A 24,804-nucleotide genomic window follows, 5' to 3' on the forward strand; every position below is an offset into this window, starting at 1 on the left:
AGTAATAATTCAACTAATCATTAGAAATGACTCCACAGACTTCATGAGGAATAATCTGAACTTTAGTCTCTCAATTAAAACTTCATGTTATATCTTGTATTTAAAACTACATGTTTGATATACTTTTAAATTCAGTTAAACTTGTGTTACAAAACAAGGCACTAAAAGTAGCAATTCTTTGAGGTGAAATTTAACGCTAGATGTTTTCATAGTAAAAATATTTCAGGGCCATATTTCACACCTAGATAAAAAGAAAGAACAATAAATTATATTTTGTGTTTTAGGAATAATAACAATGAAGGATTTATAGTTTAAAAACAACAACAACAACAACACCATTCTGAATATTATTAGTAAAAAAAAAAAAAAAAAAAAAGAAATACAGTAATAATACTGTTAATAATTATATGAAAAAAAAATTGCTATTGGACAGAATATTATTTCATCATATTACAGTAATGAGAATTAGATTTTATTTGTAACACAATATTGAAAAATAAGGTAGAAAATGTGTCAAATTTTTCTGAAAGTAATGTCACAATGCAACATTTTATACGAATATATATATATATATATATATATATATATATATATATATATATATATATATATATATTCTTAAAATGGCTTAAATGTTTTTATTGAAAAATATAATTTCTTATCTTTCAGATTGATATATGACCTGGATTAATTCATGAAAGTCAGCAGTAATGAATGGCTCCAGTTGGTTATTCATTTGTGACTTCCAGTCACTCGTTTAGCTGTTTTCATTTACCTCTACTGATTGTGTCTCATACGTTCACACTGCACATATTTCCCATCATCCCTCCTGAACTGTTCTCATCATCAAACAGTGTCTCCAGCTCATCCAGTGAGCAGAACACATTCACACACTTTCTCTAAAAAGAACTCAACGGTCTCAGCTAAACTTTCCTCTAAAAACAACCTGGCTTTTGAGAGCACGTACTATTGGCACAAACGTTTTAATCTGACCAGCAATGACATGTGGGGACGTCAAGAACCTGATTATCAAATATAAACATACACACAAGAGAGGCAAACAATACAATATGCAGACTCACACACACACACACACTCAGTCAGTCAGTCAGACATCTTTCTAGCTGAAGAGCTTGATGAAGCAGCCCTGGCAGTAAGGCTTGTCGTTCTGCTCTTTGAAGGTGCCCTTATTGAGCTGCTTGAGGCAGAAGGCACAGACAAAATGCTCAGGGTGAAACTTCTTGCCCATGGCTGTGATGCAGCGGCCCGTGATGGGTTTCTGACAGCCGGAACACAGCGACCCGCGGCGGGCGTGATAATGAACCTCGCAGTACGGCTGACCGTCGTGCTCGAAGAAACTGCCGTTGATGAAGGGTGTGAAGCACTCCTGAAACACACACACACACACACAACAAAACCACATAAACAATTTGTTTTATGTTTTGGAAAAAATCTTACCAAGGCTGCATTTATTTGATTAAAAATACAGAAAAAACAATTATATTGTGAAATATTTTTACAATTTAAAATAAGTGTTTTCTATTGTAGAATATTCCAAAATGTAATTTATTCCTGCGATGCAATGCTAAATTTTCAGCATCATTACTCCAGTCTTCAGCGTCACATGATCATTCAGAAATCATTCTATCATGCTGATTTAAAGCTCACATTATTTCTGTTTTTACTGTATTTTTTTAATCAAATGAAGGCAGTAGAAGATACTTCTAGAAACATTAAAGACATTTAAACTATTCCAAACTTCTGACCAACTGTATATTCAAAACTAAAGCAAATGAACATGTAAAAAATTGAAAGGTCTTTCATTGTCATACACTAACCCTGCACACAAAACACTCAGGATGCCAGAGGGCACTCAGGGCAGAGATGTAATTCTCCAGGATGGCACGAGCGCAGCCTCCACATTTAGGAGCAAAGAGGTCGAAGTAGTCTTTACGACAGTACGCCTTTCCATCCTTCTCATGAAATCCTAAAAAAAAAAATGGAACAAAGATGTATTTACAACAAGTATGCAATACTAAAAACAAGAGAAAAGAGTCAGGTGGCTTTTCGTCTGTGCCTGTTAGCTTAAGAAGTCAACAGTGGAGTCCAAAAGTTTCATTTCATTACAAATTTTTCTTTTTTATTTCAGTATTTGTTTTGTCGCCCTTTTAGTTTAAAGGACACCAATTATGCTTTTTTGTATTTTTAATGCAAATGTTTATGCAAAGTGTAAATGTATTCTAGGAAAAATAAAATTACAAACTTGTGAACGAGCATAATATGGGTAATTGTGGGTACTTCCCAATGATCAGACCCTTCTGTAAGCATTTACTCACCTTCAGGACCGAAGAACGCCCCACACTGAGCACAGAAAAAGTGCTCAGGATGCCATGTTTGATCTAACGCTGTCACCACTTTCTGTAAGGTTACAACAATTTAGATTTTTATAATCTGTAGCAAGCTGTCAATTACCACAGGAACTGATTTCCACTTGTGTCTCAAAAATCAAAATGAAAAACAGTAAATACTTACAATTGAATTGGCACTAAATTAATGCATAAAGGCTGACATAAAAAACACTGGCTTTGTTCGCACTGAACACAAATCTGGCCACATATAAAAATGGATTGCATCGACTCAAGTAAACATATTGAATGTCCTTAATCTGCTGTTCAGACTGAAAAATCGTTTGTTCTCACATCCAGTATGGGTCCGTTACAGTAGAAGCAGCGCGGAGAGAATAAATGATGGTAATCTCTCTCGCAGTATGGCTGTCCTTCCCTCTCAAAGAAGTTTCTGGAACCAATCTCTTCCTGGCAGTGCGTGCACACAAAATGCTCTGGATGCCATGTGCGCCCCATGGCAGTTACCACCTGTACAGAAACACACATACATCTTTTGTTTAGATGTGTCCAGATCTGTCTACCTAGACACACAGCATGTAATCTTAACTAAGAATGTCTCTTTTCGCTTTTAAATGGAAGCAGTCATGCCAGTTCTTAAAAAGCCAGGGAGTGATACTGCGGAAATTTCCAATTTCAGGTCTATTTCAAATATAGCTTTTCTGGAGAAAGTTCTTGAGTGTGTGGTTGTGGCCAACTGCAACATCGTCTTCCTATGAACAGTCTTCTAGAAACATTTCAAACCGGGTTTAGGTCCGGACAGACAGTGTTAATGTGATGGTGTGCCTCAAGGGTCAGTCTTGGGTCCTATCTTATTTAGTGTTTATATGCTTCCTCTGAGGCAGATTATCCAGAAGGCTATCACTGTTATCCGGATGACATCCAGATTTATATTAGCCTGATCTTGCTCCTGCCTCTTCGACTCTGTCTGATTGTTTGATGGAAATTAAGGCAAGGATGAAACACAACTTTCTTGAACTCACGGTTTTAAAACTGAGATCTTATTTAATTTGTATTCTTACTAATGTTATTAAGTGTAACAGTTTTAACACGTGCAGAAAATTCAGCTGCACGTGTTTTGACTTATACATCTTCAAGCCACCACATTGCTCCTGTGCTTCGGCAACAGCAATGGCTCCCAGGCCAATCATGCATTGATTTTAAAATTATTATTTTGGTTATTAAAGCAGAACATGGGCTATCTCCAGTTTACATCCATGATTCGGTTACACCATCGATACCCTCTCGTTCACTTCATTCTGCTGGCTCTCTCTCCTTCATCATCCTCATTGTAATTACAAAAAGTTATAGACTGTATTACCTGTCTCTACTAGGAATGCTTCTTCTCTTGACTGTTTTAAGAAACATCTTAAGACTTCTTTTTAGTAAAGCTTTTAATTTGTAACTATTACTGTGATCTTTGATTTTTTTTTTATATATTATATGCTTTGTTTTTATTTCTTATTTAGTTTCTGTAACCGTTGTAGTGCTTTGAGTTTCAGAAAGGTGCATTACAAATAAAATGTATCATTATTATTAGCTGAAAGCTATAATCCTCTGTGTGTTTGTGTTGTAGCTCTTTGGTTCCTCACCTGGCCAACAATGGGTTTGCAGCAGGCGCCACACACTCCCTTAGCAACTGTCTGCACTCCCAGCTTGTGGAGGTCAGACTGAAGATTGCCCAGCATGTTGTCCAGTTTATTAACCTGTGGTTGCGGACCCTTTCCCTGGGACATAATCTACATATAAACAGAACAAAAAGATCCAGAATAAAAATAAATCTTCAATGCAAATAATGACACACAACCACCTTAAGATCAATAAGATGAAAATGTCGGAAGGAACAGAATTGTTATATAATTACTATATTATTATGTTATTTTCTTTCAAGTTACAGTTCTTGATCACGTAAATATAAAATCTGTTTAATTTTTGTCAGTGTCCCACTACATTGAAAAATGTCCCCAATTTACATTTTGTCTCCCCATATTTTGCACAAAATTTATGGAATACATCAAAACCGAACTGTGAGTGTATTCAAGATTTTATAATACTACTGACAGCATAATTTAGTACATAATTTAGTAATCCAATCACATAATTCACAGATCAAATATTAACAAACCTAATCAATACAACACAGCCTCAAACCGAGTGCTTGTCTCAAACTCTCCCTGGGGCTCATCTAATCTAATCTAATATTTATGACCATAGTAGGAGGCTGAGCACACACACAAAACATCTCCAAGCTTTCAAGCACACAACATTCAGTTTACAAATCACAAATCCATAGAAGTTTTGTGATTGTTCTAAAAGAGGACAGTAGGACAGAATGAGAGCATCACAGCATGTTTGCACCTGCAGTGGAGGGAAGAGTGGGTCATACTCCGTCTGGCAGCCAACTGACACCAGCACTTTGGGTGGTGCCACAGGGGAAAGTGGTGGGGGTGTGGGTTGGGGTGCAGGGTTGGGCTTTGGGGAAGGAGCTGGAACCTCCACAGGTTCAGGGGTCAGGGGCTTGGATGGAACTGGAGGTGGTGTTGGCTGGGGAGGAGGCGTGGGCTCTCTTAGAGGTGGGGAAGGGGCAGGTGGTGGGGGTGGAGGTACAGGGACAGGAGCTAATCTGACCGGAGAGGGGCGCTTTGGTTCTTCAGCAGGGGGAGGGGGGCGAGGGATTGGGGGAGACTGGGGAGGTGGAATCACCTTCCTCTGTGGAAGAGGAGACTCTGGAGGTATGATTATCTAGAGGAAGACACCAATCAGACAGAAGAAGAGAGAGAAAAGATGGAAAGTAGGAATGTAGAAGAAAGAAGCAGGTGATTAAAGAGAAACTTCAATGCAATTAAGCAAAAGTATTTTACAGGAATTGAATGGAAACAGAATTTGCTAAATCTGTAGATCCTTCCCGTCTACCTTATCCACCTCCCTGTTGTGGTCTTCCCGTGAGCGCTTGGGGTTGGACATGACAATGACGCCTTCTGTGAGCCAATCATCTGGCTGCTGCTTTTTTGGACGATTCTTATGGGCAATTCCCAGCTTGCCTTGCAGTTCCTCAATGAGCCGGTCCTGGGAGTTGCTCTTGTGGAAAATCAGGGGGCCCATCTTCCTACGTATCAGGCCATCTCGGTACATGGGGTGGACGTTTTGAATCTCCTTGGTACGTCTAATAACTGATTTGATCTGGGAGCAGTACAAACTCCTTGAGATGCCACATGCCTCAAGAATGGTTTATTATGCTCCAAAGAAACCAATAAAGACAAGCAGGGACTAGGGAAGCATTCAGATGCCATTCAGGTGCAAAATCAGTTAGCATAAAATAGTTAGGAGTTGCACACATGGTGGTGGTTAGCACTGTTTTTTTTAAGGGATAGTTCGTCTTCGGAACACAATTTAAGATATTTTTAAGATAATTTAAGACTATTTAAATGTCTTGGAGGCTTTTGTCAGTCCTATGGACTTCAAAGTAAGTTACACTGTCAAGGTCCAGAAAAGTATTGTAAAAAAAATTGTATGACAAAAGCCTCCCGGTTTTCAATCAAAGTATCTTCAATTGTGTTCTGAATACGAACGAAGCTTTAACAGGTTTGGAACGACATGGGGGTAAAGTGATTAATGACAAAATGTTATTATGGGGTGGAGTATCCCTTTAAGTTACTGTTAGTTATCAAGTGCACAATGTACCATTGGTACCACCGGTTATATCAAGTGCAGACACAGCAACATACAAGTTCTTACAATTACAATTGACCATAAATGGAGTGTAAACTAAACAATTAGAGGAAGAATAACACTGTAATTCAGAGTGAAGATTAACAGTTATGACTTTCAACCATCGGACTAACAGGTTAAATTTAGGCATGTTCAGTTCTGCTCCCGGACAACCACCTTCCTGCACATTTCCACCTGCACAGTTCAGATGTGTTTAATTAGGCATAAAGGTGGCTTTCTAGGAGCAAGATTGGACACCATTTATTAAGATGCTGGCTATCAAACCACTGCAAGACTTGTCTGAAATAACTCCAAACCAAATTACATAGCATTCCAATCAACAAGCATCGCAGTCCTATCCATACATGTCCAGAGGCTGAGATCCTGTCTACCGTGCCAGCCATATGGAGCATGGGAATGTCCATCTGGGCATCTGGGGTTCCAGGGCAAGATGACGGAGTGAGGGAGTCATCCATCCAGCTTGCCTCAGTCATGGGGGTCAAGGAGCCATCTGGTCCTTCATAGGCCATCTTCAGTTCCATGTCAGCCCAGTCAAGATCACTCCTGCAGTCCGACTGATCCTCCAAGAGCCCATCCCCAACTTCACTTTCTGTGTGAATGTCAGGATAAATGTTGCTGCGATCGGCTGCAACTCTTGTCTCCTCGTAAACTTCTGATTGCACTTCTGAAGCAAGCTGTGAGGCAGTTGATGCTGTGATTGGAGCCTCGTTCTCAGGCCTGCTGAAGCTCATGGCAAGAAGGTTATCCAAGGCATCATCAAGAGATGGCTCATATTTTGCGGATTCAAGCCAAGTGGGAGGAAGGGGTTTGAGAGAAACAGTTGAATCAGACTGTCCCGATAATGGTTTTGGGATTGGGGAATTGGGAACCACTACAGACGAAGAAGAGTACAGGATTGGAGGGGTTGAAACAGCTTTGGGAAGAGACAGAGATGGTGATTCAGAGACTGCAGGAAGAGGAGATATAGGAAGAGATGGGACTGGACTCATAGGTTTTGCTTCAGAGCTAGAGAGATACAGATGAATAGATGCTGGTGTCAACAATGGACTAACTCTTTCATTGGATCTGCTGACCGCTGGGGCACTTGTTGGACTAGGAGACTTGATAATAGGTAAATAGGACTTCAGCCCAGTGTTTGGCAATTTGGCAGAAGGACTTCTCTCCCTGATACTACACATGTCCCCACCTCCAGATGTGGAAGTCGTGGTTACAGTCTGAGACAGAGCCACTAGAGACTCCACCTGGGAGGAGAGCAGGGAAGCAGAAACCTCAATGGAAGAATCCAAGCCCAGGTCAGGTACTGGAGAACAACGAGGACTGGATGCTACAGGTGGAGACAGTTGAGAGTAAGGCTTTGGGACAACACTCGATGGTTGAGGTGGAGCCCCCGGTTCACCAGAATCCTCCACAATGTGCAAATCAAAGTTTGAAAGAGGGGAGAGACTTGGATAATATTGGGTAAAATTAGGGGACAGGGATTTGGACACGGCAGTTGTATGGGGAGGGTGGATTTCAGCGACTGTAGAAGTTTGCTCAAACATTAACTCAGAGTTCAGGGAACCCAGTGAACTTGGCTGGAGGACATAAAGGAGGGACAGGGGGAAAAGGAGAAACAGAAGAGATTGACAGATTAAGGAAGGCAGAGAATGAGAAGTAATTAATAAATAACTTCAATGAGAAGTACAGAATAGCTGAGGAAATAACCAAACAGATTGTGGACAGAATGTTGAAGTAATGAGATGAAATTAAAGCTAAAAGACATAGACAAGCAGAAACAGATTTGTAAATAAATAAAGTGGTAAAGTTTGTGATGGTCAGATGAAGACCGGCCAGGGTAGTGTTTCCCAACAGCACCATACGCCCAAGCAGATTGTAGACACCACTGGCACCAATGATCTCAACAATCTGCTAATGACGTTTTTGGGAAACAAAGTTCAGATTTCCACCCAAACAACATAATTCACCACACGTTCCAGACACAACTCACTTACTTCTTTCCCACTAAAGCCATTCTATGTCACACATGCACACATACACACACACTCCCATTGCTCTGCACCTTAAAATCTGACAGGCATGCCATGAGCTCATCTAGTTCTCGTGTAGCGGAGGTGGCTGATATTCTGCCCTGCTGCTCGGAAGCTGTGTCCACCTGTCCGTCCGTCAATACTCTCGTCAGAGCACAGGGGTTTGGCCTGTTTACGCAAATTACATTATTCCATTAAAACCCACAATGTAAAAATCCATGTTTCTCCATCTAGAGTTGAGAGTGGTCTTACGTTTGGGAAGGCACAGAGCTCTCCAACTCATTTAGAAGACTTTCTACAGTGGAACGGCCATCTTCTGTCCCCTTCGTACCATTCCTCTGAGGCTTGTCCTGGGCTGCCGGTGTCAGTGCGATGCCTGGGTGGGCGCCATTTTCCTGGATATAGTGGGCAACACTGCAGGGCGGCAATGGAGGTGCAGCATCTTCTACAGAGAGTTAGTTTCAAAGTGCCATTACTTGAGCCATAATCAAAGCAGTATATTCATGCATGGTAATAATTTTTTTTGTGGAATGCCTTAAGTGTGTTTTCATGTCTACCTGTTGTGGAGTAAGATGGGGCATTTTGCTGTACAGCATTGAGTTCCAGAAGAAGGCGGTCCAGTTCAGACAAGTTGCTGCCCAGGGCAGAAGTCATAGCTGCGGCCGAAGAGTCTGAACGCTTCTGCTTGTTAGGAAAACTAGACCAATAGAAGTGGTCCATTTAAGGTTTAAATTTTCATAATACCAGGTCATGGGTCAAAGGAAGGGATATTATAGTGACTCACATCATAGAATGACAAATATCTAATACCTTTTTTACTTGGCCAATATCAGTATTAGTTTATCAGTCTTATATTATCAGTCAATTCTTATCTGTGATACTGTAACTCACCTATAAACGTGGTCTTCTTCTGTATGCGAGGCTGGAGGACTGCTGTCCCGAGACAACGTGCTTTTATGAGCAGAGCCCAGAGACTGAGTTTCAACACAAGAAAAACAAAATCCATAACTTTTATGCAAATCTATATTACAAAAGTAATGCATCACTAACTCTTTACTGGCGTGCCACAGTCCAGAAGGTGTTCATGTTAATAATTTTTCATATTGCTGGTTTATTTCAGTAATTTTTCAAATTGTAATGAATTAACATTTTCTTTACTTAGTACAGGGTTTCATAAACTAGGGTTTCTAGGGAACTGTATTGGGTTTGTGAGTTTATGAAAAGAAAATCATTATGTTTTGTAAAAAAAATAAATAATAATAATTACATATCAAGCTGTTGTCCAGCATTTCAGGTGACCATTATCCATAAAATCGGTTCTCTTTAATCAGAGGAACATGAACAATTGTTGAATTATTGAAACATTAAATCAAAACTCAGGGGAACTTCAAGTAAATATTTAAGGTGACAAAACATTTGGGCAACCTTGACTTAATACAACAGTTTTGGTTTTGTGTTGGGTCACCACTTAATGCTCAATATAAAATCTGAGTACTAAGCAAAATCATTTGTGAATCCAAGATAAAGTACAGAACTATCAAACTTTAGTTACAAAATATGTATTTTGTACATATAAGCAAACCCATTAGCAAGACACAGGGAGGTGATGTGGAAATAACATATGACTAACTATTTCGGAAAGTCGTAAGATAGTTTGTGCTGAACCTGTTGTGAGGAGTGTTGGGAGTCCTGCTGCGGGGACAGCGATCCGTTCAGGGCCTCCGCTGAGGGAGGAGGGGGCAGCGGCGGAGGAGGAGATTCATCCTGGAAGAGGTGTCCACCAGTGGGAAAGGAATATGGCGTCTCCTCGGGTAGAAACACTGGGCACTTGGAGATATGGGCTGTGGAAGACTCAAGATCTGCAAGCAATGCGTCTGTGCAAAAAGAAGAAACACATTTTTATTGCACTTTTCCTCAAGTTACTTCAAGGAAAGAACTCCTTTCAAAGTTAGTCAGGTTTTGTTTTGCATGACCTTTGCAGCTCTCCCTCTGACTATCATAATATAAAAGTCTGTTTTGCTGTCAATATTACATCAAACTCATTTGTTTAAAAAAAAACTTTCCCTTTAAAGAAAAACTTACAAATACACTCTCATTCAAAACAAAAAACTGTGGTCAAATTTTTTTTTTAAATATCTTATGCTTACCAAAGCTGTATTTATTTGATCAAAAATACAATAGAAAGAGTTTATATGGTTGAGAAATATTATCATGACACAATTTATTGTTCAATATTATCTGATGAATAAAGTAAAAAATATATAATAATAATTTGACAATTTTATTTGAAACAGAAATCGTTTGTAAAATTATACATTAATTTAATATAAATTTTTTATCAATTTAATATATCCTTGCTGAATAAAAGTATTAATTTCTAAAGATACATTAAAAAAAAAAAATCCTTCCAACCCCAAATATTTGAATGGTACTCTATGTTTGCGAAGGATTAAAATAATTTTAAATATTTTTATTTCATAATAAAAAACTCTAATGCAGCTAGAGACATAATCAGAGTAAAGTCTCAAAGAACAACAGGCATAAAAATAAGATTAATTTGCATGATATTCCTCTCCATCAGCGAGAGAGAGTGAGTGTCTCCAAACACAGATATGATGTTTGCTTGTCTGAGTCGGTCAGGCATTCCAGTCTTTCGAAGCATCCTCATTCATGTTACTAAATACAGTCCTGATACAGCTCTAAGCGCCGGAACCAAAGACCCTCCCACAGGGGCTGTTCTCACAGAAACTAAACAGAAAACTGCTTCAGTTCAGTTTCAACACACAAGAGGGGATATAGGTAGTCCACTTTTTGCATTACATCACACAACAGCCCTTAGCTATGACATTATTCAACTCGGTTCTGTCGTTGTCTCTGGGTCGTGTCAGCTGGCAGATAAACGCCTGTTGTGACGGACCACAGAGACCTTGTCAACACATCCGTCACGCTGAGCTTATGTCACCGTACTCGTTCTGATCCTGCAGTAAGAGTTGAGCTATGAACACAATCTGCCCCTCAGGAACAGACCCTTCAATACGAGGAACTGTGACAGAATTACACGTGTTCAGTCCACTACTGTAAGGATGAGATGCATAAATACATTTAAATCATCCAACATCGAGCAGAAAACTACAGTCCGGTCTGCAAATGCAATTAAGTGTTGAATCTTGACACCGTTGTGCCCACTTTTAGTATAGACTGGTTGTCTAGTTGCCACATGTCACAGTACGACCCATTAAAGACAGAGATCAGTCGCTGTGCATTTAATGTTTTACAATGTCTTTGAATGGGACCAATCTAATCATACTTAAAATATGGCTTTGGTAGAATTTTTCATTTCAGGTTTTACTAAATGGAAAAAAAATGTGGAAACAATTATCACTCATAAAATTGCTAGTAAATACCACAAAAATGAAATTCAAACGCCATGAATTAAACAAGACAGAAATAGTATTTTCATTTAAACCTACTTCAAAAGTTATGTTTTTATTTAGTGTCCAAAAATATTTTAAATGGTGTAATAATAGCAGTATTACTTATTATTTTATACATTTAAACCTAGCAGTTTAATTGCTATTAATTGGTGTTGAAACAATCTACTTTTATTCACTAATTTATTATATAAATAATTTTATTCAATAATTATTTATGAAAACACTGGTTAATTTCACACATAATTACAATAAAACAGAAAGCAACACACTGCTTATAAAATTTTAACTAGAAAGACTGAAATTATATTTGCTTATAAAAAGTGCAATATTCACAGCTGAATGAAAAATTATTTGAAAGTGAAAGTAAAATGAAAGTGTGCAAATGATAGTAGATTGTGCACTGATGTTATAATAATTTCAATTATATGGTTTGCATCCATCATATTTAGAATAAAATACATAATTCAGTGAGATCATCCTTTATTTCCACAGTATTTTATACACTGAATATGCAAAAATAAGCATTATTTAATGGTTATTTATAATTGAAATGATCTTTGGGTTGAACTATTTTGTTATACAGTTAGACATTCTGTTGCAACTACATGTCAACTAACTCTCATTAGAGTATTAGCAAATTGACATGCCTGCAAAGTTAATATAGTCAACCGTGAGACCCTCCTCTGAGCCACCAACAGAAACTTTATATTAAATGCATAAATATGCATGCATGCTACTGTTACATTTATGCTAAATATAACAACATGTTTGTACTTTAAAACTGAATAAAAATTCACACGAAAACACACACCAGAAAACAACAAAATTCTAATGTCAGCTTGTTCTATTTACACTCAGTTCTAAAAGAGTTATGACTGATTTGATTGATTCAAAAGAACAAACCAGTCGGAATGAATGACTTCAAACATCATTCACAAATCATTCAGAATCTAAATGATTTTATAATGCATTCATAATGGAATCAAATGTATTTCTAGAAGACCCTTATTCAGAAATAAAACAACTATTCATAGACATTCACTGGTCAAACAGTAAAACTGGCAAAAAACATGAACTTTGTAAGAATTTTAGTGAACTGGAAACAGCATCTAAATGTCTCTTTCTTGAATTCACTCTATTTTTAACAATAAAAGGGAGTACTGTCTGCTACTGTCCTGGCTTAGAAGTTAAAACAGATCACAAACACGCGATGCATTAATGCTGCCTACACAGAGCAAAGATCAGTAACATGGACTCATGGGAACGAGAGCGGATTCCAGAATGTATCCCAACATTCCCTCACACCTGGGTGTTAGTACATGAGTGTGTGTGTGTGTGTGTGTGTGTGTGTCTGAGGGGGATGCACACACAGCAGACGCCATTCATTAACCCTGTCCTGCCCTCAGACACATGCAGTGTCTAAACATTCTGTTTATGACTATCTCCTGCATTTCAGTGAAGTCATAACCATTAAACTATGAAATAATACAATGGAAGTATATGGGAATTAGGCTATGAATAAAAACATGTAACAAAACAATTAAAACTCATGAACTTCCAGGCGTGTTGGTTGCTTGTTTGCAGTGTTAAAAATGGTGTGTATAAAATAAGTAAATAAAAATGTGTGTGTGTGTGTGTAGATAGATCCGACATCCTAAACTAATCAGGCATATTAGGTGTGGTCACTGAAAAAAACTGCATGCAAAATGTGCATGGACAGACCACTGGTGTGAGACATTTACACAATACACACACAGAGAAATGCAGAACATCTAGCAAGATCCATGGTTAACCCTGGCTGTTTAAATGCATGACGTATATGGAGATCAGTCAATGCAAACGTCCTGAAAATAAACTCTTCAGGGCTTCAGCGCCCAGCACAATCATTACAACCTTAAACAGCACAAACACAATCAATGCCACACATGCCTCGACCACAGCAGTGAAGATGACCATGACTAATGCAATGCTTCATCACTGATGGGTCACATCCAATAAAGCTTATTTAATAACATTTCATTATTCAACACTCAAATAAAAAGAGTTACATACAATTTTTAAACAGCATATTTTTAATGATGTAATGATTTCAAACATTTTTTGTTGGAATATAAATTTTATAAACACATTTATAGTTGTGCATTTATTTTCATGTCTTTTGGATCCTAATCTCTAACCTAACTGAAAATAAGGTTTAATTAATTATGAATAAAAAACAAGTTATAAAGCGTTAACTAATGAAGACATAAAAGAATAATGAAAAATAATAAATAATTACACCACATTAAAGTATTTATAATAGTTAAAAAAATAACTCTACTAGAAATTAATAGATAAAAATGTGACTAGTAAGAAAGATAAAAGTGCATTTAAAGAGTTCATTTTCCAAAAGTTGAACCACCCTTCTGTGTTTTAGCTATAATGTGCATTAGAACAAAAGTGCAGAGACAGGATATCCTGAACACCACATGGCTATCCTGTTTTGGGAGTTGCCAGGTTTGTAAAAGCAGAAAAAAGATAAATGAAGGATTGTTGGTGAATGTTAGCTCTCTACAAGACTGCAAGCTGGCTCCAAGTGTTAAATGTCAATGCCACAGCTTCACTGACTTCACCAACGTGTGTCAGTATTGAGTCAGGATCTGTGATGAGTCAGGGAGGCTCTGAGACTCATTTCATCAGAACATTACTAACCAATGCTAGTGAAGGTGATCAAGAAAGCAAACGGGTGTGAAGCCGAACTTCCGCTCTTTTAGGGTTACTGAATGTCATACTGGAATATTTTTGGGTTAAACAACTCTGAGACGCAGCAAAATACTAATTTTAACATGTAACTCAGTTTGTAAAAAACAAGCAACAACAAAAATTAAACAACATATACACTAATACAAAAGTTTAGGGGCGGGAAGATAAAAAAAAAAAGTTTTAGTCTCTTCTGCGCATCAGGGTTGCATTTATTTGATCAAAGATACAATAAGTACTACTGTCAAATATTACTACAATTTTAATTTAATTTAATTTTTTACCTTTATTTTACCAGGAAATAAATGGTAAATGGTTTCAGCATCATTCCTCCAGTCTTCAGTGTCACATGATCTTCAGAAATCATAATAATATGATGACTTGCTGCTCAAGAAACATTTCTGATTATTATCAATGTTGAACATTTTTGTGGAAACTGTGACATTTTTCCCGATTGTTTTATGGAATAAAAAAAAAACTCCTGAAGAACTGTTTTTATTTAAATCTTTTGTAACATTGTAAATGTATTTAATGTCACTTTTTAAATTGAATGTGTCGTTGCTGAATAAAAGACTAGATCTCTTTCTTCATGTCATGTGAAAAGACGCTGCATGTTAAACATGTTACAAACTAGCTACAGCATTAAGCTGTTATAGTCTCATTCTTCTGCATAGCGGAGTATATAACATCAACATCAGCAGAGAGAGGTTTATAAAAAGCAACTGAAGAAACCGAATCTGAAAAGGTGTTACACTAACAAGGAACACATATTATAAAGTGTTGCAGAGAGTCGTTTTTCATTGAATTATTCATAAATGAGGCAGTTTCCCACTTTATCGCTTTCCTACTTAGACTCCGAGCAAAGAATTCCACACATTCCATCAGAGAGCTGCCAAAGAAACACTATAGAGGACGGAGAGAGAGAGAGAGAGCGGAGAGAGAGAGAGAGAGAGAGAGAGAGAGGGAGAGAGGGAGAGAGAGAGAGAGAGAGAGAGAAAGAGAGAGAGAGAGAGAGAGAGAGCGAGAGAGAGAGGGAGAGAGAGAGAGAGAGAGAGAGGGAGAGAGAGAGAGAGAGAGGGAGAGAGAGAGAGAGAGAGAGAGAGAGAGAGAGAGAGAGAGGGAGAGAGAGAGAGAGAGAGGGAGAGAGAGAGAGAGAGAGAGAGAGAGAGAGAGAGAGAGAGGGAGAGAGAGAGCGAGAGAGAGAGAGGGAGAGTGAGAGAGGGAGGACAGGCAGGGGGCGTGTGGGCTGAACTGTGACACTGCGAGAGGAATGTAGCGCTCGCAGCCTCACAATGACTGGTGTTTATTCCACTGGAACGATCCCACCCACCTATATTTAAAAATACCAGAAACCGTGAACGCACTACAGTCCCACTGCAAGATCTCCAGTCCATGATGTCACTGTCAGACTGGATTAAACACCGACAGATTGCCAACCAAACTCCTCTCATCGTACGCTGCACGCTTTTAACATACTGAATTTGAAAGCAGCATTTGTGCGCAAGCAGCGTAATCACATTGCTTTCTGAGATGCCTCATTTTAGACTGTCCTCTGAGAAGGCAATCCCAGAATGCACCTTGACAAACTAAGTGGCTGGTTATATATGGGTCAAAGACAAAACGGGTTTTGAAGCATCAAAACAAAGTAAAGTTTTTACCCATCTTTGCCGCTATCCTTCAAACCACTAGGTTTTAAAGTACCTCACTATGCCATTGTTAAGCTTCCTAATATTGTTTTGGGAGCCTCCTACAGTACGGTTACATGCATGCAAGGACAAAAAAATGCTTTTGTTTCTCAAAACATGCATTGATCACCTAATTTTCCAGTGATTCTCGAATGATTCGTTTGAAGCAGTTCTAGATTCAGTCTTTCTAAACCCCGCCTTTCCGTGAACCTATACTCTGCTCTGATTGGTCAGATGGCCCAGTCTGTTGTGATTGGTCCACCGTGTTCAGCTCATGCCGGAAACGATATTCCTATTTCCACAGTTCTGTATTATGAACGCTCGATTGAAAATATACACATCTATAATTTATCATATTTACCGGTTGTGATCAGTGGAGTCAGCTGAGCCAAATAAACCGGACACTGATTCATCTCTCAAGAGCAAGGTTTGTGAATCCGTGTTGAACTCCTCGAGATTCGAGAAACAGTCATCAGTAAAATGAAGTGTTTGTGGGCGGGGTCAAGTTGGTCTCGGCCAACCAATGTGGAACATAGACAGGGATTATGCAAATGTGGATTCGAATTACTAACGACTTGTTTAGGATGTTCAGATCTAATAATTTATTTTGGGAGACAATAACTTTATCTGTCATGCATTTTCAGCTTCAGAACATTGCAGATCGTTTATATTCACTGACAGCTGCTTTACACACTGCATGAAAGACAATATTCGAAAAGTCATAATAGGAGCACTTTAATACGTCACAAACAGCTGATAAAATCATCACAGTACTCCACAGCACTCCAGTCCATCAGTTAGCATCTCATGAAGTGAAAAGCTGTGCATTTGTAAGACACAAATCCATTTAGACACTAATTTTAAACAGTCTCTTCCACATGAAATACATAATTCAGAATAACGCTTCCTCCAGTGAAAAAGCCCATCTCCTGTTGTCTATCTCATCAGAATCCACACACATATTTGTTTAGATCTGTTTCGGCTTGTAAACGGTGCTTGATCTGTGCAGATTTCTCTCCTGATTCAGACCAGACGACCTACACACAGGAGGAAGCGATATTATGGATAAATGATATATTAGTCAAAAACAACAATTTTAGGTTAAAAAACCTTGTTTCTAACAATGACTCAGCTTTTGTCTTCTCCAGATGTTAACTGATGAACTGGAGAGCTGTGGATTATTATTATGTTTTTATCAGCTGTTTGGACTCTCATTCTGACGGCACCCATTCACTGCAGAGCATCATCATCCAGAGGCAATGCTACATTTCTCCAAATCAATAAACTATTCCTATGAGACCTGGTCAACTCTGCCTGTTTACAACTGGAGACCTCACCAAAGGAAACTCTATACCATCTAACCAACTTACTCTGATATTTATAACAGAGAGGCAAGAGGTGGGGTGCGAGGGGGCCAAAATAAAAGCTCTTCCCAATGGGACTTCAAGCCAAGCAGACTGGGGGTCCCGTGTCTATTCTGGACACATACATCTACGCAGAAGTGAGAACAACCAACGACTTGTCGCGCACACTTAGATCTGATTGGATGGTTATTTAGATAAGCTGTAGCTGACTCATTATTCACCGTGTTAAACCTGGTAAGAGACCCACGGAGACCACAAATACTGGGACAAGAGTGCCTCACAATCCTTCTGATTCGATTCAGGCAATCAAAATTCAATTATAATTGTAACTACAATTATAATCTTATTAATTAATGTGTTTATGCAAATTAATTATTAAATAAGACTTTGAAAATAATTGCATTTTTTTTATTAATATTAAATTACTTATAATATGAGTACTTTTTACAATTACTACAAATCAACTTTTGGTCCAATTAAATTATATTTTTCCTCTAATTAATTTGAGTTTACAAACTTTGAGCATCAATTTCTTTGGGTATTTTTATTAAATCAATGTCGCAATCCAATTTGCATTTATTTAAAGTTTTATCTGGTTAATTATTGAGTTTACCGACTTTGCATATTACATTTATCTGTGCACTTTAATTAAATTACTTGTATAATTATATTTAAAAAAAAAATCACAATCCGATTATAGTTGATTAACAGATTTTCTCCCCTATCAGTTAATGAGTTTGATGGCGTTGAATATCAAATTTATTTGTGCATTTTTATTCAATAACTTATAATTATGAGCACATTTAAAAATAATAATCAATGATAAATCTAATTAACTGTGTTAAGAATTGTTAAAATATAAATATAGCTTCAAAACAAGCAAATATTAACTAATAAAGAGGAACAAAGAAACACATTACAAACAATAAGTGCTTTCAGCATTCACATTCTGAGAGCAACTGAAACCATCCCTAATATATATTTTTGACTTGTTTCCAGTTCAACTATCCAAAAATCCTTGAAACAAGATAAAATGACTTGATATTAAGACTTGCTTTCATTAACTGTATCTTGAATATGAGTGTATTTTGTCTTCATGTTCTAGCAGATTCATCATCGTGTTTGAAGTATAAACAAGTTAAAAAGCAAGACAAAACACACTTATATTAAAGAAACGATCTCTGAAAAGAAGTCTTATATCTTTTGCAGTGCATCCCAAGTTATCATGTTCTGGGGATTTGCAATTCTAGAGATTACTTTTCAGGATTTGCATTGGTTTTAAGGATGTAAACATTACAAAATGTCCTAATGTTGCTTGCTTTTCAATAACTGCATGAAAGCATTATAATATTTATTCACGCCACTGGTTATCCGTACATCCCTGTGTGTCTCAAACACACCTCTGATGAGTCCAGTGCAGCATTTAGACAGGGAGTGTCTCCCAAATCCACTCATGTGGGAGGAATTCTGCTGTAACTATGAGTTCTGGAACATCCAAGGCCATCGGGAAAACAATCAGCGCTGTGTGTCAGGACAGACGCCCGCCAAGGAGGGAGAGGGAGAGAGGGAGGGGGCATTGAAAACCACTTCGAACAAAATACAGAGAGAAAAGGCCAACACGTCCGAGCGTTTTCATCTGAATCACCTCAGAACAGCAGGCAAACACATGGCAAAGCCTCACCGTCGCTCCATGAGCGTAATTGAAAACAGGCCAATACTCTAAAAATGACACAATAATGAGTCAGAAGACTATCTGCTGGTATAACCGCTAACTTTAATGAGCTAATCTTCAAGTATTCTGTGTGTTTTACTTCATGGAGCTCATAAAAGGCCTTCGTTTCAGATGTGTGTGTGATGTGTGTTTGACCTGCACTTCTCAACAATCTGAGGGTATCATGAAATGCTTTTGATTAGGACTGACACTAACTGAAGAGAGAAAACTGAAAATGTTTTCAAACAACCAAATATGATGGTCGGTGATCCAAATTTAATGCAGTGAAAGATTGTAAGATGCTGTAATGGAAAAAAAAAATTGGGAAAATGTACTTGTGATTTTTTTTGAAAAGGATTTTATTTTAATTTTTTTAGAATGCGATTTAAAAATACTTCCAGTCTGCTGTACTTGTTTGTAGGGCTGCCTATTTTGGCCAACATTTTGTGATTTTATATCAATATAGATATTAAAAGAAAAGAAAAGAAAATATAAAAAAATAAAAGAAAATAATTTAAAAAAAGTAATAATTATTACTACGGTAACTATATAATATATAAAAATACCTAATAAATACAAAATATATTAACACTTTAAAATAAAAACATTAGCACTTACAACAACAATACTTAGAATTTGATTTTACATTACAACTGTAAAATTACAATACTAATATTTAAGGCTGTCTTAATTTCTTCATTTTCAAACCATGTTAAACCAACAAACTTTTATTCTGATGGGAAGCCCTTCATAATCTACTCTTATTAATGATTATTTATCAAGATGTTTTATGTTGCATTCCAAAATGCTCATTAAAGTGACCCAAACTGAGACACAGATACACCGGGAGGTAACGAGCTGCTCATGTGTAAATGAACAGTGCTGCGCTTCACTCCCAAACATGAAGTGCATATATTTATTTAACTGAACACTACACCATTTGCCGTTTCATGATCACTATTTTCACAATTTATTTCGATTAATCATTCCAAACCTCTTCGACCTTCTTTCTTTTGTAAAACCCAAACAAATGTGGTCCTAAAAACAGTTTCAGGATTTATTGTCCATACAATGTTGATTGCACCCCAACGTTCTTCAAAATATCTTCTCTTACAGAAGAAAGAGACTCATACAGGTTTGAAGTGACATGAGGGTGAGTAAATGAAGGAGACAGGATGTTGATTAGTGTTCAAGGACACACCAAGACCTCTCAGACTCATCTCAGAAACTCTGAACTTCTTGAGTGGGTCTAAAACAAAAGCCACTTCCTTCTCAAGGGTTTCCTGAGGAAGTGAGACAAGACCCTGAAACCTGGGTCTGAGGGCAGCTGTGGCCATGGAGGAGTGTGTGTGTGTGTGTTTGTGAGTGTGCTTTGAGAAGGGAGAATTTAGTCTGTGTCTGGGGCTCTGCCATGTCATTTTTCTATTCCTCCTTTTTCGTAAATAGTAACAAACCCTTTGTAGTGCACAGACAGAGAAAAAGCTGTGCAACAAAATCAAAGCCGATCAGATGTGTGAACGTGTTCTGAAGAATCACAATGATTTTTTAAAGAACAAATGTTTTAAAGCAATTAATACTTTTATTCAGCAAGTAAAGAAAACAAATCTGATTTCTGCTGTTCTTTAACTTTTCTATATATCAAAGAGACTTGAAAAAAATCCTGGTTTCCATGAAAATACGAAGCAGAACGACTGTTTTAAAAATGGATGATAAACAGAAATGTATCTTGAGCAGCAAATCATCATATTATAATGATTTCTGAAGATCATGTGACACTGAAGACTGGAAGAATGATGCTGAAAATACAGCTGTGCATCACAGGAATAAATTATATTTTACGATCTATTCACATAGAACACGTTTATTTGAAATTGCAATAATATTTCATAATATTACAGTTTCTTCCTCTATTTTTTTTCAATCAAGTGCAGCCTCGGTGAGCAGAAGAGTCTCTTTCATAAACATTAGCAGATCTTATTGACCTCTTTCCAAACTTTTTTTGTGTTTCATAACTCTACATACAGCATGCTTTTATTTTTTTTCTTGATCAGACAAAATCTGATGCTTCTCAGCTCATGCAATGATTCTCTTCGGTCCACGTTTGATATTTAACACATGAGGAATGAGATTTTGATGCCACAGAAATTTAACAGCTGATCAAATGTGGTGACGTGTATAATGTTTGTGCCCAATTAGGACAGAATTCCAATCTAAACAGATAAGATATCTTCAAAAAAAACACAGTCTGTGTTACGTTGTCCACTAGAAATGTAAAAGAGCGTCTGATCCAGCATTAGTGTTTCAGCAGGCTGTGGTTGAGTGGGCCAAAGCCAAATTCTTCCACAGACAAATCAGCATTGTTCTGCCGTTCCCCACAAATTACTACCTCCACGACTCGTCCCAGATGAGAAACACCATTAACTTGAACAACACGCTCATTGTGCACCTGTGTGTTATGACCACAACAGCGTCTTTAACAGCGAGAGTGTGTGTGTGTGTGTGTGAGCATAAACAGATCTCTGGATCACCACAGGGGAGAATACTGAGCTTTATATGAATTCTGCTTATGCTCAGGGAAGCCGTGTTGGGGTCGGGACGTTAGGAATCACTTCCTCTGGCTCTAAATTTTTAATACACTTACACACAAACCCAACATGGAAACACAGAATCCTGTCACAAACACTGATTTTACAGTTTAATGCAGAATGTCACAGAATTTGGATGCATAAATCAAAAGCAGGGCTGTACAGTACGCTTAATCAAATCATTAAAATGGAAGAAGTGAAGTAGCTATCTGAGAAAATAAATTAAATGGCCAAATATATTTTGAGGTCATTTGGCCTGATCCGCAGGCTAATTCTTAATCCGAAACACTGATCACCTCTAAGGAAGCTAATAAAGCATTCCACTGTGCAGCTGGTTGGAAAAACTCCTCTCGTTTGCCCTTTGACCCTGGAGTGAGTCAGTTCCCTCCCCCAGTCCAAACCGAGGTGCTGGACTTCCCCGTGTGATGCCAACAGCTGAAGAGCAGCATCAGATCCAAACTCAAGCTCAAACACACTGACGGCCGGCCGGCACGCACTCGTCTGTCACTCCGGCTCGGGACAGAACACAATCACCTCATTCTCCAGCCGACAGAGACTGGAAACAACATGCAACTGTTGCTCGTATGTCAGAGTCAGCCAGTCAATACTGCAGCACAATCGAGTGATAATGACCAACGAGCTGTGCATTAGCCCACTTATCACATGACAACATCCGAAACTAACATACATTATCATTTATGCATTTGGCAAAGGCTTTTATCCCAGCGACTGACACTGAATCCAAGCTATGCAGTTCATCAGTTCATGCATTCACTGCATCGAACCTATTACCTTTGAGCAAATGCTGATCTGAGATCAAATTATTTTATTATCTGACTCTGTAGAGACAGCAGAAGCGGAAGGCTGCCCGGATGAGTGCTCTGTTATACAGTGTTGTGCTGAAACTGACCAATCAGAGTGAGAGCCGTGTAATAACAGGCAATGCGTAGTTTGGACAGTAAAATAACTGAGCTTATCTGCCCATGTTTTTTGGCGTTAAAGGAACAGTTTACCTCACCAAGACTCCAGTCCGTCACCTCATGACTGAGAAAGCTGTGTGTTTGTAAGAAACAAATCAATCATTAAGAGTCTTTCATCTATTGCTTTCTCCAGTGAAAAAGTCATCTCATCTGAATCAGAAGAGAAATCTGTGCAGATCAAGATTTTGATTTGAGAGGAAAACAGGAGAAGGACCTTTTTTTAATGAGGAAGCATTATGGATTATGGCCAGCAGTGGGGTGTGGGTGGCTGTGGGCGTGGCCAGTTCATCCCCAAGAGGACACGCCCATCTACATGGAGTTCATTAAAGTTATCATCTGTCCAGCAGTTCACAAAATCAGTAAAAATAAGGCTGTATAGTCTTTCATCTATTATTAATAAATCACTCAAAACAGTTCTATTGCGAGTACAAACAAATCAGCAAACTAGCTTGAAATGAAAAGCTTGACAGGTCTGTGAAAACTCCTCAGTAGGCCCTCACTTTTTCTTCACATTTTCTACACTGAGTATTTAAACATGTTCAAATAAAGCTCCATTTGGAATGCATTTTCCAATCAGGCAAAAATACCTGTCAAATGTGCTATTTTAATCACATGTCTTTACAGAAAGTGATTTCTTAATGAACATTTCAAATCTGTGATTCTAATCTATTTCTTCTCTTTCCTGGAGCCACAACCTGGAATCATTCTCTTAATGAATTTATAAAGGAAAATTAATGACAAACTTAATTTCAAACAATGTGCGACACCGAGATTCACTTTAAAGAGATAAAGAACATTTCTTGACTAAAGATGCTTCCCACAGCCTAAAGTTGCTGGACTCAGTTTGTAACTGTAACAGATTAATGACGCGTTCCGCAGAATGGAACGTCAAGAGTTACATTGTATCTCTGTGACGTCGCGGTCAGTGAACTGTTACTTTGTATCCCTGATATTGTGCGTTAGCTCACTGGCTACTGTAGTTAGCTTCTCTCAGACTCATTTCTCCGCTATGTTTGTGTCTCTCTGTAAACAGCATGTGGGAATTTGGGTGTCTTTACCTAGATCGTCCATGTTCGCGCGCTTCCAGAAGTGCTCCGCTCCTGATCCGAGTCTTGAGAACAGTGTGAAAAGCTCGTTTTCAGAAGACACGTCTCTGCTGAAGTTTTTCCTGCTCTTCTAAACGCAGGTCTGTGTGACTGGACCATACTGGACCCCCTACACATCACAGAACAGAGGAACTCACTCCCCTGCAGCGACCCCTGGCGGCCGAAGAGCGAAACAGCGTCGAGAACCAGCCCCAAACTTTCCATTTCACATATTTATGAATAGGTATGTTATCACATAGTAATATTTATGTTATTAAATATACCAGGCTTCAATCAAATTTTTTTAAATGTCGTGTGTAGGTGTAAACCATGTACTTCTTCGGAAAGTAATAAGTATTAACGTTTGAAAATCTCTCATCGACTGTTAAAACTGTCAGCATTTAAAATGTGACAATGTCAACGTTACCATAATAGTCATTTATTTTGTATGTTAACATCCGCCTTGTAAATCTTCCAAACTATAATTTTCAATTTAAAATGAAATATTATTTATCTGCTCCCTTGTAGACACCACATCATGCATCATCATGTGCAGTCATTAGATGCTGTTTTGACTTGATCAGATTCTTATAAACTGGGGTTTAGGTTTAAAGATGTAACTAAATTGATTCAGCTTGATTCAGTTATATAAAATTTTATTTTGACTGGAATAAAGCCAGTTAAATTTCATATTTCACCCAAAATCAGTTTATAAAAATAATATTTAAAAAGATTATAAAATGTATTTTTATTTTTTATTATTATTTTTTTGCATTTTCATAATTTCCATTTGAAAAGTACTTGAATCATATTTGGGGAACAAATACTGTAATGCACAAGTACAATGTCTTTTTCAATACGATAAGAAGGATAATTTCTCTTGGAAGATGCTGAAACGGTTTTGTGGTTAGTGGATCATGTTGATAATGAATGTGATTCTCCTATACCGGTGTAAACTTGCGAATAACTGACCCCATACATGCACTAAACACCTGCTCATTCAAAGACATTGAGAATTAACACAAGTTAGTGAAGAGAAGTGATCCTGAAAATACAGAAGATT

General features: G+C 37.9%; 1 protein-coding gene across 2 annotated transcripts; it reads right to left on the bottom strand.

Annotated features, from left to right (window-relative positions):
* Positions 1-606: 606 nt before the first annotated feature.
* LOC113052734 (paxillin-like) lies at positions 607-24,012 on the bottom strand. 2 transcript variants are annotated; one of them, XM_026217155.1, is made up of 14 exons: positions 23,715-24,012; positions 9,824-10,032; positions 9,050-9,132; positions 8,716-8,855; positions 8,411-8,603; positions 8,191-8,326; positions 6,476-7,705; positions 5,316-5,582; positions 4,761-5,144; positions 3,995-4,141; positions 2,700-2,873; positions 2,337-2,418; positions 1,839-1,987; positions 607-1,387 (listed from the first exon to the last, which is right to left on the bottom strand). In XM_026217155.1, exons 1-14 carry the CDS (start codon positions 23,725-23,727, stop codon positions 1,121-1,123), a joined length of 3,474 nt encoding a protein of 1,157 aa, XP_026072940.1. In that variant the 5' UTR covers positions 23,728-24,012; the 3' UTR covers positions 607-1,120. The 2 variants fall into 2 exon arrangements, with proteins under 2 accessions (XP_026072940.1, XP_026072941.1); XM_026217156.1 differs by lacking the exons at positions 4,761-5,144; positions 5,316-5,582; positions 6,476-7,705 and having other exon boundaries at positions 23,715-23,982.
* Between the last annotated feature and the right edge of the window lie 792 nt (positions 24,013-24,804).

Source organism: Carassius auratus, chromosome 33 (assembly GCF_003368295.1).
Source record: "Carassius auratus strain Wakin chromosome 33, ASM336829v1, whole genome shotgun sequence".
Lineage (NCBI taxonomy): Eukaryota > Metazoa > Chordata > Actinopteri > Cypriniformes > Cyprinidae > Carassius > Carassius auratus.